General features: G+C 40.7%; 1 protein-coding gene across 1 annotated transcript; it reads right to left on the bottom strand.

Moving 5' to 3' along the window:
• Positions 1 to 8,006: 8,006 nt before the first annotated feature.
• Positions 8,007 to 13,530, bottom strand: LOC100890215 (octopamine receptor beta-2R-like). The gene is made up of 4 exons (XM_030994149.1): positions 13,330 to 13,530; positions 11,156 to 11,596; positions 8,933 to 9,131; positions 8,007 to 8,236 (listed from the first exon to the last, which is right to left on the bottom strand). The coding sequence occupies exons 1-4, from the start codon at positions 13,528 to 13,530 to the stop codon at positions 8,007 to 8,009; spliced, it is 1,071 nt and encodes a 356-aa protein (XP_030850009.1).
• Between the last annotated feature and the right edge of the window lie 4,058 nt (positions 13,531 to 17,588).

The raw sequence follows: 17,588 nt of genomic DNA, 5'->3' as shown, positions 1-17,588 counted from the left end.
GCCCATGCTCATAATTAATAAAACCTTTTAAATCAAAGTATGTAATGTACACTCCTTTATATCCCATTAACGCCCCCCCCCCCCCCTCTAACCCAGCAGCCCCACCTTTTATACCATTTTATCCCACTCCCTTATATCACATTAACGCTCGTCCTCCCACCACCTTTGCAAACGAAAAAGCATGCTCGGCCAGCAAATAAAAGAACGGCAGAAATTCAGCTTTATCCACACAATACAACAAGCTTTCTCATTGGTTGTAGGGGGGGGGGGGGTAGTGAGCACTATTTTTTGTTTTGGCCCTCAAAAATTTGAAACATCGCACCCCCCCCCCCCCTCCTCTTGAGCGCCAGGGGGAGGGGGCCCATCTCCAAATAAAAGGTAAAGTTTTTTCCTCAGGGGGGGGGGGGGGCGGGAGGGCCTCCCCTGGATCCGCCACTGATAGCAGCTGTATGGCTCACGTGATCGAATGCTGTTTTGAAGTCAGTGTAGATCACAGTAGACATGCAGGTTGTGGTTTCAGCCTTCTTTGCAAGGAAATTGAGTACATCAACAAGGTAGTGAGTATAGTCGACAGCCCAGCTCGGCAACCATACTGCTTCGGATCAAGCTTCGGATATCGAGGAGGCAAAGAGACGGATTGAAGGAAAAGATGGCAAACAAATTCCTTATCGTTCTTGGTGGTTGGTTGGTACAATTTTTGGAAGTAGGGACGATTAAGTCTTTCGCTGTCCTTCTCAGTCATATTGTCAGAGACCTCGAATCCACCACAGGAAGACTAGGGATGTACATTGGACTGTACCATGCAGTCATCATTATGTCAGGTAATTAACAGACAGAATTTGATTGATTCAATTGTCTTAAATATCTTAATCCATAGCGTATTGAGATAGATAGTTGTGACATGCGCATTATCATTGTACATGGGAGGGAACTGGTAGGAGCCTTTGATTGCGTATGTGCGTGCGTGTAACACATTTCTCTCTCACTAGGCCATATAGCTTACCCAATGGATACTGGTGTCTCTCATTTCCATAGGTTTAATACCGTAAATATCTGGTTCCCATTGGGCAGTGGCTCGATAATAAATTTTCCTGCCATGGGTGGAATTTCGAACCTAAGAAAATTCATATCATTCACAAAGGGTGGACAAAGGCTAGAGGTGTGGTGGTATATTATAGTGGTAAACGTTCACTTGACTCTCGATCCAAGGGTTGAAGGTTCGAATCCCAGGCCGGCACTCACGCCTTTTGGCAAGACATAAATCCACATTTGCCATTCTCCACCCGGGTACTAAATGGTCACCTGACAGGATGCGTTACTTGAAATGCACTTTGCGCTGGTTATGGCTTGGTTTGGTTTGGTTTTATTTTCTGTATAAAATATTCAATACATACAAGAATACAATTTACAAATAATACAAATCAAGAATTAAAAAATGGCTGGAAAGCTCTATTCAGAGCCATTATTAAAATGGCTCTGTTCTTCCTAGAGGTCCAGAAATAATCAAACATAGAAATAAAACACAACCCCCTCTATTAACGTATAGCTAAAGCCGGGGTAATAACATCGAAACTTCTTTGGAAGCGCATAGGGATGTTATATCACAATGTGATATGCGCTATACAGCTACTAGTAGACTAGCCAAAAATAAAACAAGGATTTGTCATTTGAGGATAATGAATGGCATCAATTCTCTAACTATTGCAACAAAATCTTAACCAACAATAGCATTTGTAGTATTAAAAGGAATGGAGCAATGTTTTTATCTCATTACAGGTATTGTTGTAAAGACGCTTCTTGATCGGTATTCCCCTCGCTCCCTATCTATGCTTGGTGGATTGATAGGCTCTCTAGGCCTTATGATATGCTCTGAAGTTACCAAACCTATCTACTTTGCAGTCTGTCTTTTCTTCTCAGGTAAGAGATTCTTTTTAAGCTAAATAAACAAGATTTTGCTTTAAACAAAAGAATGCGGCAGCTAATATGTGAAACGAATTGCCACTTGAAATTAGATTTTCAGGGGATTTGGCGAAATTTAAACGCGGACTAAATAATTGTCCAAAGACGGAACAAGGGATATGATATTCTGAAATTAATTCAACCAGATGTATAATTTTTATATTTGTATCAATTTCTTTAGGTTTGAACTAACGATTCAGCCAGTTTGTTGGTATACATACGTTCATTATTTTGTTTCATATTATATAATGTCCCTAAACTCCCTAATTTCTGTTGTTTATTTTTTTATATTATTACCCTGTCATTGTTTGTGTGTGTGTTTACATCTTGTTTTTTTAAATTTGATTTACCTCTTTATCAATATGTTCATGTACCTTTGTAAAGGATCCCATTGAAAACCAATTTTTATTGAAAGGGGCCAACCTTTTTTAATAATTTAAATTGATAAATAAATGATGAAAAAGATTACATACTAAAACCTACAAGAAATTATCAGAAGGTCAATTCAATACCTATTTTACTGTACATTGAAATCGTGTTCGGATCAGGAAATTAAATAAATCACCAGAAATGACATTTGGCGCACTTTGGTCCCTCCTTGGCCCACTGTGCGACGCCTCGTGTGCAAACGCTATGAGTGATTGACGATAACATCCTTTTTATGCAGGGCTTGGATTATCAATGGCCGTCTTCCCGGCCATGGTGTCAGTGATGTATGCCTTTGGAGACAGATACATGTTACCTTTCTCAGTCGGTGCATTGGGTGGCGGGGTGGGAATGATGATGTTACCTCTGCTCACCCAGAAACTCCTGGAGGCCTACACTTGGCGAGGTGCTCTCCTCATCCTCGGGGCAATAAACCTACACGTGGTTGTATCTGGGATATTGTTTGAAAAAGCCATATTGCAAAGTGAATCGCCACCTTCTCGATGTGATCTTCGAGAAACACCTCAGACTCGTGATGCCTCGTACAAGAAAGATTATTCAACCAGCGATCTACAACGTGTGGGAAATGGCGACAGAGTGCAACACCACGCTTCACAAAGCGATTCATTCCCATGTCGGTGTTCCCGCAAGGCGGTGGAACTGTTTAGGGCTGCTCGTCAAGGAGCGGGTATTGGCGTCTTCAGTGAATATCCTATAATCATGTATGCATTACTAGCTGCGTATCTCCATGGGATATCGTTTGTTGGTTGGACCGTCTTCGTTATTTCAAATGCAGAAGCAAAAGGCTTTGATGAATCAATTGCTGTGTTTCTCTCTCTTCTTGATGGAATAGGAAACATCATAGGACTCATTATGCCAGGACTCTTGAACTGTCTAAATAAAGATATTTTTGCTTCAATTAATTTATTCATTCTTTTCGGTATCATTGGTGCGTTACCGCTTTGTTTGAATGGGATAGCGTCTCGTTTCTCGACGCTATGCGTCTTTGCTGCCCTCAATGGTCTAGCATTTGGAGCGAAGACGATCGTCAAGTATACCACGGCGGTAGACGTAGTTCCGTCATCTTTTTCGCCAACGGTTCTTCCTGTCGCCATGATTTGTTTCGGGCTCGGTGAAATAACAGGTGGATGGTTGATAGGTAAGCTATGAAATGAGAGAAGAAGATTGGCTGCGTACCTTAAATCAATATTCCCCATTGATAACCAACCTTTTTGGCAGTTTCTGCAAAGTTTTAATCGAATTTTGATACATGAATCCACCAAGGATCTAACTAGGTATGGGGCTTGTCATTGTTCAATGCACCCCTGACCGTCAACAAAAAAAAGTGTAAATTAATTACTAAGAGCTTGAATAGGCTGTCTGTCGTAGTTTGTATCTAGAGTAGGCCTGTAGTTGAAACCACTCAATCCGTCTCCGTGGTCAAGTGGTTAGGGCATTAGTCCTACAGATCCAAATTAAACTATTACTTAGGTGATTGTAATCACTTAAGTCGATTCAACAACTAATGGTCGTTACTTTCCTATTAAAAGTCATTTTCAAGCCCTTTCGTTATGAGGGAAGTTCTAAATTAGTATTGTCTTTCAAATGCCGTTGGAATTTAACTTTTTCATTTGTGTTGGCCTGTAAATGGGACATGGTACCTTTAAGTCACATTTAAAATGTGCTGTTATATAACATCAACGCCGGATCAAGTCTCTCACATTTCATTTTCTTTTATTCGATTCTACAGGACGAATATTTGACCTAACTGGTTCCATGGGCACAGCTTTTCTTTTCCTTGGATGTGTAGATATATTTAGCATCGTAGTTCTTTTGCTTAGCCTACTCCATGGAAAGATCCTTCACCTTAGATCATCATCTGAAGAAGCATTGCAAGATAAAACTCCGTTACTCCGTGGTTAGTACTTGTAGCGGCTCTTACATTCGCCTTACTTTTATCGTACATTCATATTCACAGTTATTTTCCATCACGCTACCTATTTATATTCAGTTATTCGGACCACGTGTGAATTTCTTTCCAATCGCGCATCGTGTTTCCGCACTGTTCACCACGCGTATTTTTAACGCCACGAGGTTTTTCTTTAACTCCCGCTTCCACCTCGGTCAGTCAACAACTCCTGCATCTTCAGTCGAGTCCACACGTCTCTGTGATCCTCTCTCCACACTCGAGATTCTTCTGTGCCTTTCGCCTATTTTATGGCACATATACTTTTTTCTGCCGTCTCCATCGGGCTGGCCGTCTCCCAGTTGGAAAGTTTTAATCATTCCCGACATGGCGCTTGATTCTCCACTGGGAGCTGCCAGTTTCTTCGTTCCGGTAGCTCTTTACATACACGAGCTCGACTCATCGTAGTTCGTCTATTATTTCATCAACGAGTTCGACTCACTGTAACTCTGATGAATTTCTCCATCAAAGTCCGGATCATTCATCCAGCGACTCATTGCTCATCTTCACCACCGACTTTGATGTCTACATTTCTACTCTTCGCCTCCGACATCAAGCGATTCACTGCTTTGTCATTGAGCGCCACATTTCTTCTCTTCTCTTCTCGCCTTAGAGCTTTTTCATCATTTTCATCACAAGCGTCAGCGTCGAGATTCTTCACGGCTCTTCAGCCACGACAATGAAGCTACATCTCCGCCTCTTCAAGCCTCCGCACCATCATCGCGTGAGCCCCTTCCTTCGTTTTTCACATCTCTTCATCTTCATTGGACTTTCGATGTCATTTCCATTCAGTCGTAAGCTTTTATTCATCATGTCCGTCGCATTTATTCATGTTCGTTCTTATTCATTATATGACCATTTAAACTCCGTGCAATATTACCAATTCTCTTTTATGTCATTCATATTCCGATTCATCGACTTGTGCTTGACTACACTTTGCAAGTGTACAGTCAGCTTCATCAGTACCCAATAAACATAACGAAAAGGGAATACTTTCTTCCATGTATTGTATTGCCAGTGCAACCTTGCTCAGGCGCGGATCCAGGATTTCTTAGGGGAGGGGGCCCAACTTTTTTTTTTTTTACTCCCGAAATTTTGAAAATCGCGCCGGCCAAAAATTCGCTCAGTGGGGGGGGGGGGGGGGGGGGGGGGGGGGTATTGAGCACATTTTTTTTTTGATCCCGGACCCCCCGGGCCCTCCCCCCTGGATCCGCCACTGACCTTGCTTCCTCGTAGCTATATACACTCATGGTAGCGGCTGATGGTTTAATAATATGGTTTACTTGAATGATACTGCTTGTAATAAGAAACCAGGGGATCGGCGGCATTAAGTGCTCTCCGAGGGACTTGGTATTAATAAGGATTAAATGCTTTATGAAAGGGCACTACTATAGACATCGATTTGGTTTCGAACCCTATGTTCACTGCTCTCCAACTGAGCCATAGCGCAGTCTTTGTGAAAGTTTTTGTTCGGGGGTGAACAAATTATAGAGGCGATTCCATGTTAACCAGCGTTTTTCAACCTTGTTATATAGTCACGGCACACTTTCGAGAAAGAAAGTGTTTCGCGTTCCCCATTAAAAAAAAAAAGAATATATAACACACATATAGTATGTCATGAACCCAATTGCCACGTATGAACACGTACACACAATTAAGAATGCGAGAATATCTGAAATTGTATTCCCATATTCATCCATTAACACAACAATTAAATAACATTATTATAACAATATTCTTGTATTAACCCTTATCGTGCTACACATACATTTTTCTTTAATATTTCAGTAACAAGCCACATACTTTAAATAGGCGATTCATAAGAGAAGACAAGTTAAAGTGTTTAAAAGTGATCTTTAAAACATATTTATTTTATTCGGCATATAATTCATTATTCTGTCATTTCTGTATGTTCTATTTTACTTTTTTCCCTTTGTGTATAATGCAAATACTTTTATGTGATCTCTTTTGTGTTTTTGTCTCACCATTTTGCCTCGAGTATTTGATTTCAAGTTGATTCGGCGCCTTAAAAATCGAATATATTATTGTTATTATTTTAACTATCATAATTTTTGTTAATAGTTCAGTAGAAGTATTACTATTAGTATTGTTATTATTATTGTAATTATTATAGGCGCATTTATACAAACTTATCAAACAAGCTCTAATCCTCTCAAAGGTACTATGTCACATTGACAGGCCAACAAAATGAAAAGTTTGAATTCCAAGGGCATTTGAAAGACAAAACGCATTTTTGCCCCCCCCCCCCCCCCAAAAAAAAAAATAAAATAAAACGCCCTCCCCCCCTCAAAAAAAAAGCAGCAAAGGAGTAAACATGGTTTGTATTTTTAACCCAAAATAACAATAATAAAAACGTGAATTAAATCACATATACAATTCCATTCAAAGAAAAGGTAAGTTCACAGGAATTAAATTTCATAAACATTGCGCATGCCACCTATACGGTATTTATCTATGGAGGCCTTTATAATAGCGATACGCGCATATCGTGGACAAAAGACTTTAGCCGTAGATGAAAGACTTCATGCATGGCTGATTGTCAGCGAAACGGAGTTAAGTCTGTTGTCAAGTCTGCTAGTTGCTACGGCAGGCAGCCAGTGAAAACGAATTCGTTTGATAAAATTATGGAAATGCAAGCACTACCTTAAACAAACAGAACTTGGTAATTTCTTGCTCATTTTTCCCTTATTGAGGTGTCATATGAAAGGACAGAAACTCGACATTCTAGAAATGTGATTTTCTCTTTGAAATGCAGATACCGTCCGTCAAATGACTTTTTGCTTCCCTCTCTTCAAATTCATTTTAATCACTCATGCGTGAAATATGCACTATATGAGTTGCATCAAATGAAAGAGGAGGATCTAAGCTTTCCAAATATGTGTCATTTATCAATTATAATTGTGATTAAGTTATGATAAAACATCGATAACTCTCGGTTTCGTTTTTTATGGGACGCATTGTTTATAATTTTGTATCTGTTTCCATTGTGATTATTTGAATTTAAACGACTAAAATTTATATTCCTTATATTCTATTATAAATGACTGATAAGGAAGACTAGTCAACGCACCCTTTCGGCCAAACCACACCCTCGTAATTATTTTCGTTCTGTGGTTTATCTACGAATTACCCTCTATTTTAGAGTGTTTCCTTCCATTTTTTTTAAATTGATGTAACGAATATTTATCTATGTATTTTGTTGTATGTACAAACCCATCTTCAATTCTTTCAAGACATTTAAAAACTCAGGGGAAACTCCATTGCTTGCTTAAAGGGTAAAGGAAATTAATCGCCCATTTGAAAAAATGGAAATTCGACCTTTGACACTTTCATCTGTTTTTTCTTTGATTGCACTGCTCAGTATTTATTCTGTACTACGTTGGCTGGTTTGTGAGCCTGTACTGGAAATTTGCTGTCCCTTTATCATTTTTGTTTGTTTAACTTACATGTCCAGTGGTAAAGGATATTTATTTAATTCGTCATTACCGCCGATTTGCACTGTGATTAAAATATAAGTTGCATTGATCGTGTAAAGTAGATAAAAACATGTAAACATAAGAACAAACGTCAATCATCCATCCTTGCTTTTTTCTTACTCTTTCCACTTGTGTTCTTTTTTAAACACACTAAATATTCAGGAGTTGCAGCATGCAAATGTTTTCCTCTTCAGTTTCCATAATTCCGCCCTCACACGTCTGTTGAGGAAAGCATATATGAGTGGGTCGAAGAGGGCGTTACAGTATCCCAGCCACATCGTCAAAACACCAAACCAGTGACCCTCCCCCTCACTGACCCGGATGTAGTTTGAGTGATACATCAAGTAAGGAGTCCAACAGATGATCGTCGTGAAAACAAGCAGTGCACCTGAAGTCAAGGAATAAGAGGGATATATAGGAGATGCCAGTGTAAACGGACAGTTAAAATTGAGACTATACTAGCTTTCAATATCCAATGATAAAAATGACGTTGTAAACAACATGTCTTTTACTTGCGCTATTTCCTAAGCTAATGTAATTCGCGGATCGGCCAGTAATTCAAAAGAATATACATTTTGCACTCAATTTGTTGACCGTACCAATCTCAAATAGCGCACCAAAGTCCCGTAGCTCACGCAGTCCTACGCCAGCCACCATGTACAACGGGCATAAAAGACGTCATTCAACATTAGGGACTTTTAGATTTCCACGTCGACATAGTGAGTGCTACGTGTGACGTTGCAGTCCATTTGTCGACGTGCAAATCTAATGATAGTTGTTAAGTTCATTGCTAAATAAGCCATAGACTGTTGAATATTGGGTGGGTGAAACCAAAACTAAAATGAAACCTCTTTATCATTTCCGACACGTTGATTGTGCTAATTGTGTTATTAACAGCGCCAATCAAAGTTGTGAAGGTTATTGACTACACACAAATAATTTTAAAGCAGTATTTGCCCTTTTAATTTTGCATTCACTCTTTGTACATTGTCACTCTCGTATGGCACGTCCGAGCCCGCGTCAGAAGTCTTACGTCACCAGTATGACGCATTGTGTGCAATGTGCAAACAATCAAACTACCTACCCACGAGAATGACGCGTTTGTGGGCTACATGCCGCTGACGCCGACGTTTCATCTTGATCTTCCTGTCCGTTGCGGTTGCGTTGACATTCCTGACGCTGTGAGCCTCCGTACTGACGCTGATGTTTCCGTCGTCTTCTGCCGAATCCGACAGTCGTCTCATTGGTGCTGGTTGGGGAAGCGTTATTCGTGTTTCTGATTCCTAATCAAGAGGGTGTGATTGTCATTATTTTTTAGCTGGCCATTGATTCAAACATACATTTGTGTTCAATATACATGTAGAACGCACTGAATATAAAGAAGTTTGACATTAAAGGGAGTGTATCATGACGAGGCTATGTCTTTCCCGTGGCCCTACCCAGGGCCAATCGGGTATAGTACGACTACGGACGACGCGACCAACATACGTGCGTGCAACATACGCGAAACCAAAGCGTGAGGAGAACTTCGGTCTGTTTCGCGAACGCTAGCACGCGCTGACCCAATTAATCAAGTCCATTCGTTTACATGCAGTTGTCAAAAACAAGACGCAGATGGCGTTAACCAGTATTTGCCATGATACACTCCCTTTAAAGTTCGTACCTAGCAGAAACATGCCGAATCATTTAGAATTCAATACAGAGGTATACCTCGTATACTGTAGGCCACGATTATGACCCAATTATAACTTCTCTCATATATAATTTACATCTTGCCGCCTCCCCGTCATTTGTAATGCATTTATTTCATAATAAAAGTAGGCAGTGGTACTTACAGATCATAATTATACAGAGATATATCACAATATAGCATACATGCCCCAGAACAATGGATAAGCCAGAGCAGGGCACATACGGTTTTTTCAAATATGATACATAGTTCAATGAAATAATATATATATATATATATATATGAGATAATTAACATTTCAGAAATATTAATCAACTGGAAATAGATTAAAGGTAAAGACCAGTTATGGTCATGCGATTGCATTGTGAAAGAAATGTTGTGGAATCGATCAGAAAAGGTTGATCATCTAGCATATAAGTATTGGTGTGTACTGCAAGGTTCTGGAATCATCAAAATGATAAGAAATATGGCCCAGTCTTCGTAAAGTTACAAGCACTGTACACAGAAAGATGTATATGGGACTATACGCACACGTGCGCGACACGTGCGTTTATCTCTCACAGACCATGTAGATAAACTAATTTACCAAATATATCAATTAGTAGGCGGTTTCCCAGCAAAATTTTTATCATCATGTATTAGTCAAAACATATTCTTTCACATGATTGGTAATAAGAGCTTCCATTTCATTTTTTGAAATTGGGGCGTTTCCAATACAGGTCTTTAAATACCTTTAAAGATAAGTAGTGTTTATATCATATGAGAATGGTGTGGTAAGTAACATGGAGTATATAAATAGCGTCAGTATAGACTACAGTCAGTGAGAGTCAATTAAATGATTTCGATAGGCAAGAAATTTCTCAAAGGGAAGTAAAGACGAGAGATGGGGAAAGCGAAAGAAAAGAACGAACACTATTAAATAGGAAAGGGTATGTGAAGTAAAGAGCAGGAAATGATGATTGCAGTCATAGAAAATAAGCGACATACAATCAGAGATAAGATAATACTCCAATCAAATTAATGACAATGATAAAATTGTCGATACTTCAATTGTTATTACAAATCATTGCAGCTAATAATTATGTTATTATTAATTAAAACACCTTTATTCTAAGCATAGCTGCATAGATATATTATTACATTGTGTGCAGTCTAAATGTCGAAGTGAAACCACATCTATTTTTTCTTTACTATCGAAAGCTGTCTCTTATTCAATACAGTAAAAGGGTCCTTGAAAGACCACCAATAACAATTTCCCAACTGGAATAAGTGCGCTTATACGTGACATTTTCAAGGTCATCAAGTCTTCATGACGTCATCCAGGTGCCATTTTTTTTTCTTTTTTTGGTACTTTCAACTCATGATCATATCTTCATAAGGGAAAGTCATTTAGTTGAAGAAAGAACGTATATCTAGATAACTAACTATTCAGCTTAGAATATCATAAGTCAAAAAAGAAATGACTGTGTGCAACTACGGAAATATGTAAGGGCGAAATGTTAAAGATCTATACCATTAGGAAGGGAAAGAAGAGAAGGCAAATTGTAAAAGAGAGTGAAAGAGAGGGGGGGGGGATAGAAAAAAGGGATTTATAATAGGCAATGTTAGGACACTCACTTCACCTGAGTCCATCACACTTCTATTCGGCACATTCGACAGCGACCTCAACGTGGACATCGATGAAGACAGCTGGTGACGTTGAAGACTCAAGCCCTTCTTCCGAATGAAGTACGCGATGATGACGTATATGGCGATCAGACCTGGGATGATTACTCCTAAATATAAAACACTGCTGATGATGCGGAACATATCTATTCCCCAGATACGAGTGCAGTGTTTCGTACTTTGGTCGTATTCGTAGTCGATCACTAAACCGGCCGATGCGATGGACGCGATGATTATTCCTACGAGCCAGCACACGACAATCATGACGAAGACACGACGTCGATTTGGAGGGAAACGCTTGGATAAAACGACGATAAGGAAACGGTCAGTGGCGATGGAGAGAATGACGGGGAAGTTTGTGTAGGAGAACATGGTGGAGAAGAATCCGTTCGCCTGAAGGTGGAAATACTAAAGTTTAATCTTACGTTTAATCAAAGAAAAAATCTTACGTTAAATAATAATAAAAATACTAACAATCGGAATTGTAGTGCATTTAACCCTATGTCAACCGGGGGGGGGGGGGGGGGTCAATTCGACCCCACCCTGTAGTAATTTAGCGACTACTCCGGAACCGCGTCAGATTATAAAGTTTTCCTTTCATGACTTTTTTTACTTTCGAGTCTTACACATCTTTAAAAAAAACTTTTTTCTTTGCATGTCATTCAGGAAATCGGTCATTTTTGTGATTTGTGTACAATACATATGGAAATATTATTTTTCCCTAGAAAGAGATAAAACATTGGTTATTTGGTCTTATTACAAGTTTAGGTGTTTGTTTGGGGGTCAAAATTGTAGAATTGTAGTAAGAAATTAAATAAAACAACAGAATCAAAATATATAAGTTAAAAAAACAACGAAATACATGACGAAATACATGAAGAAATTATTGAAACAACTTATAACTTAGGGAATAACCTGTCTCTTCCATTTTTTTTGTCGTATTATTATCCCAAGTGGTCTAATGAATATATCTAATGAAAAAGAATGCTTAAATATGAAGAATATATGATTTATGGGTAAAAATGTGAATGTTAGGACCTTATTTGCATAAATTACCATAAATATGCAAATGAGTAATTTTTTAAAACAATTGAAATTACCATAGTATTTTATACACTTCAATTGGCCTCCATGCAAATTTTCGCGGCGAGATCTTAGGGGAGTAAATTGACCCCCACCCCCCCCCCCCCCCCCCCCCCTTGGTAAAAACCTGGTCTGAAATAGCCCGGTTAAGATAGGGTTAAGCCCCCTTGTATTCTATTTTTTATTAAACATAATGACCCTTCAGATCCTCGATCATTCGAATTTTGCAATATGAATGTTCATATCAAATGCTATTGTAAATTTAACTATTTCAACTATAAGCGGATCGTAGGCAGATCGTAAAGTGTTCGGTGGGCTTTAGTTAATTACCACTTCTTAATTAATTCTTCTATAACGAGAACTTTTACTTAACATTAACAGAGCATGGTGACGGTAAAGAGTCCGAGAAGTGGAATAAACTTGAAATGGCAAGTGTGGGGCCCTTGTCTTCTTGAATACATTGAGTCTTAATAAACAATGAAACAGAGATAACCTATACGAGGAAAATGACAGATAACGATGAAATATATTCACGTATAAAAATAAATCTACGTGAAATTGAGCCCACGTTTTGCCCATTTTAAGTTAGATGGCGCCTATGGGAGACGTAGAGATATGTAAAGGTGTCGTGGTCTGAGAGATACGTCACCAGACTTTTGATCACATGGATCGTGGTCCGAGTTCGCTGCGGCACTGAATTGGCAAGACATTTTTTTTCCGTAGGATGTAAGGATGTAAAGGCTAATACCGGGATAATGAGCGATGGCGCCAACTGTATGGGAGGTAGAGCCCATTTCGTATGGGATGATGCCGATTTCATGGCTGTAAATGGCGCCAATTTTTGTGGGAGATGGTGTGGTTTTCTATGAGAGATGTAGCAACAATTTCATATGAGATGGCGGCGATTTAGATTGAGCAGCCCATGATTGGTTGTGGCGTCCCGACGCCACCCCTTCTGGATCAGTAATATGCCAGTGTAAGGAATTTGTACGTAGGTCTAAAGAATCCTAGGCCTATGCGATACCTATGGTCAATAAACTCACTTTGCATACTCCATCATGTGTTGTTAAGAAATGTCCACTATCAAAGACAGATACCAGTGAGAACGTCATACTGGTCAGCGCTACACCAAGATCCGCCACAGATAGGTTGAGGACCAACATGTTATGATAGTTCTGTCTCAGACTCCGTACACGTAGGATGGTGGTGATGACGAGGATGTTGAAGAGTATTGCTCCCAGCATGATGATAATGAGACTGTTCGATGGAGGAGAGAGGGGTGGAGCAATAAAGAGGGTTACAGATTAAAATAATAGAGAGAAGATAGAGGGATGAAGCAGGGAGAGAAAAAAAAGGCGCATTCGGAGAGGGAAATATTGGGGGGTGAAGGAACAGAGATAGAGCGAGACAGCAAAACAAGGAGAGAGAGAGAGAGAGAGAGAGGGGGGGAGATATAGAGAGAAAGATAGAGAGAGAGGGATGGGGGAGAGAGAGAGAGAAGAGAGAGAGAGAGAGAGAGGAGAATCGAAGTTTTAAAAGTGAAAACAACATTATGCATTACAGACAGACGAGAGAGAAACAATCTCGGCACTTAACATAACAAATCATACATTGTTCTGATGAAATGTTAGGAAAAAGGAACGATTCATTTCTACTATCACTTGCATACTCAAATTCAATGCACATAATGTCTACAAAATAAAGAAAACACGATACCTTGAAGACTCTAGCACAAGTTGAACAGTTGATATTGTCTTGTTCTTTCCAACAAGGGAGAAATTTGAATAATCCATAGTAAACATTATCATCATTTCTGGAGTCGAAAATATGGGTCCCTTATCCCCGCAGACCAATATTTATCTGGATGTAGTACTACTAATAATAGTGGGTTCTTGTTTAGCACTCGAAAGCGAAATGATTGACGGGTTTCATAAGACTAAAGATAAGTTTTAGTTATCAATCTCAATAGAAGTTCGAAAGTGCAATTAAGCGTTGACAGTATAATTGTTGTTATTAGATATCAACGTGTTATATTCTCTTCCTTGTTTTATTAATAAACTGTATGGAGTATAAATAATGTATGCGTACAGAGTTTAGTGCTATTATTTAAGACGACCTCATTTTTTATCCTGCCCATTTTATATCATTCTGGAGATGCCGGTCCATCTTTTCCCCTCCCCCCCTTTCCACGTTCTGAAATATATCATGCCGCCCATGCTTCTTTTTCTTAAACTTCAACAACTGAAGTCCGGGTCATGCCTTTATCAAGCGGTTTTTTACCGAAATAAAAAGATATTCGATCATAAACATTATGCCCTTTAGAAATAAAAAAATGTTTCCCCCCCCCCCCTCCACCACACACGCGCGCACACACACAAATAACTCTATACAAGGGCTTCTCAAAGTCCGGATCGCAAGGCACGCCAATCCGGACCACACGGGACAGAGTTTAACATTTCCTTAATTTAAAAGAGAATGAAAATCAAAAAATAATAATTGTGCATTCGAAAAATATATTATGAGTCATTTGAAATCACTAAGAAAATCTCAGATCTTGATCATCATTTTTTTGAAAAATCAAATTATAAAAGATCATCTCATCACGATCCTACCGGTATCTGGCTGTCGCCATTTTTTGTCTTCATCGGAGATTGTGACGTAAGTGCGCTATAGATGGGCGTATGGGCGTATGTTTGGCCAATTGTGTGCGCCATTTTAATTGGCGAGTAAACAAAGCCAATGACATAGAGGTCATTTGGTTTGTGCGTAAATTAAGATTGCGCCCATGCAAATTATGATGTGAGCGCACAGCGCAGCGCGCAGGCAGTGATGTTATTGTAACGAAATCGTTATTTACATTACCTAGCCTTTAGAGGGCGTTAGTTATTGTAATTGTTTATTGTTATTGTAGATGTCGCTATGGTTACGTCGCGCACTGCGATGCGCGTACGTGGGGTTAATCTTGTGGGCAGTTTGTGTTGAGCTGCGGAAGAAGGAAGTTGTGCCTTAATTTGTTTGGAAATTCAGATTATTAAAGTTCTTGGAAACATTACTTGATCTGTAAGTGCATATTATTTCCTGTGTTGGTAACTTAATTTAGTTAAGTGATTGTAAGCTGATCTGAGAGTGTCTGTTGCACAATATATTTTTGTGAGAACGTCGAGTACAGAGAAAGAGCGGGTTCTGACTGAAGAAGTGACGCTACCCAGAGAGTGAGAGACCCGTTTTCGTTACATTGGTGGCTAGCGGTGGGATTAAAACAGACACGAGACACGGTACTCGATCAGCATACGGCAGAGCTGATTATCAAAAATAAGGTTAATCGAGCATAATTAGCTCGATACCACAACTCCTCACCGGCTTCAACACGGTGGTCTATAGCACCTCACCGCTTCAACACGGCGGTCTATAGCGCCTCACCGCTACAACACGGCGGTCTATAGCGCCTCACCGCTTCAACACAGCGTTCTATAGCACCTCACCGCTACAACACGGCAGTCTATAGCACCTCACTGCTTCAACACAGCGCTCTATAGCACCTCACCGCTACAACATGGCGGTCTATAGCACCTCACTGCTTCAACACGGTGGTCTATAGCGCCTCACCGCTTCAACACAGCGTTCTATAGCACCTCACCGCTACAACACAGCGTTCTATAGCACCTCACTGCTTCAACACGGTGGTCTATAGCGCCTCACCGCTACAACACAGCGTTCTATAGCACCTCACTGCTTCAACACAGCGCTCTATAGCACCTCACTGCTACGACATAGGGCTGATAGCGCCTCATCGCTTCAACACATCACTCTGTGGCGCCTCCACACAACAACGACGCAGAAAGCATCAGTGTTTGGAAGAAACATTGTGGTATGGCTTCTCAGAGACTGACTATATAGGACGAGGTAGAAGTCCTTGCAGCAGAAGTGCAGCGAGGCGACGAAGATCTACGTCGGTCCAAGACAGAGATTCAGTTATTATTAGAACAGAATCAGCTTCTCAGACTGCAGGTAAGAAGGCTGCATATCGATCAGTCTCCTGTAAGTTTCCCTAACCAGTCCCAGAGTGGAACACCACCCACTGCTGGTAGACGGGAACATGAGTCAACGGAGACTCATGCGACCACAATGAATGATAACTTGCTGGTCAATCCCAAGGGACCTGAATCACCAATGCATGGATGCCTAGAGGATCAAACGCAAGTGAAGGTGGCACACGAGCAGAATGCAGCTGCTGAGGCGAAGGAACTTCATGCTGCACAGTGGTCTCCAAGTAAAACATCAACAGCCGTTCGTCGGGCAGATGAGCTACGAACATGCTTCTTACATAGGCAAGATTTGGATGCTTCAGATGTTCTTGCATCAATTCCTCACTACCAGCGACACAGAAGCGAAGTTCCAGGGGTACGGTCACCAGTTACACTGTCTAAGCCAAATGTATCGCCCAACAAATTCGATGGGAGGACACCTTGGAGGGATTACCTCAGCCATTTTGAAGCCTGCAAGGTCGCCAATAGCTGGGGTGATGACCAGGCAAAGGTTTTCCTAGCAGCAAGTCTGAGGGGATCAGCACTGAAGATCTTGGGCAGCAAGGCAGCTGACACTTCTCGGATCGCATACCAAGACCTGGTAGTTCTTCTAGAGAAGAGATTTGGCCCAGGCCAGTTGGCAGAGAACTTCCTCCTTGAACTGCGTTACAGACGCCAAGGGGCCCAGAGAGACCCTCCAGGAACTGGGTCAGGCCATACGGGAGTTATCCATGTTGGCATACCCGGAACTTACTGAAGAAGCCCAGGATCGGTTGGCAAGGACACACTTTGCAGAGGCGATTGAGGACCAATCCATCAGGGAAGGGGTCTTTCGATCTAAGCCAACAACTATGGATGAAGCCATCCAGGCGGCCTTGGCAACTGATAATTTTTTTCAGACTCGAGGAACAACGGTCTGGCAGGAGGCAGAAGCAGGCAAGGGCCGTTGACACTGATTCAGCAGCTACGATCAATGAAATCTGGAGAGAGCTGAAGAGAATAGATGAGAGAATCGCCAAACAGGAACGACCCATCAAGTCAGAAGAATTTAGACGGGAGAGACCCAACTCGTACAGGCGGAGAACACCAACAGCCACAGATGAATGCTACGAGTGTCATGAGAAGGGGCATTTTAGGCGTAACTGCCCTCACGCAAGAGAATACAGGAGGCCTTCGGGAAACGAGGCTCAGCCAACCCAGAGGCCCGAGGGGAGACTGGACGGACACCAGGGCATGTAACTGACACACCTCCATCTCCTCGAGAATATCCTTTAAGG

The sequence above is a fragment of the Strongylocentrotus purpuratus genome, unplaced genomic scaffold, assembly GCF_000002235.5.
Source record: "Strongylocentrotus purpuratus isolate Spur 01 unplaced genomic scaffold, Spur_5.0 spur5_scaffold_21, whole genome shotgun sequence".
NCBI classification, from domain to species: domain Eukaryota; kingdom Metazoa; phylum Echinodermata; class Echinoidea; order Camarodonta; family Strongylocentrotidae; genus Strongylocentrotus; species Strongylocentrotus purpuratus.
The sequence above is the reverse complement of the archived record's forward strand: the minus strand, read 5'-3'. Positions and strand labels throughout refer to the sequence as shown.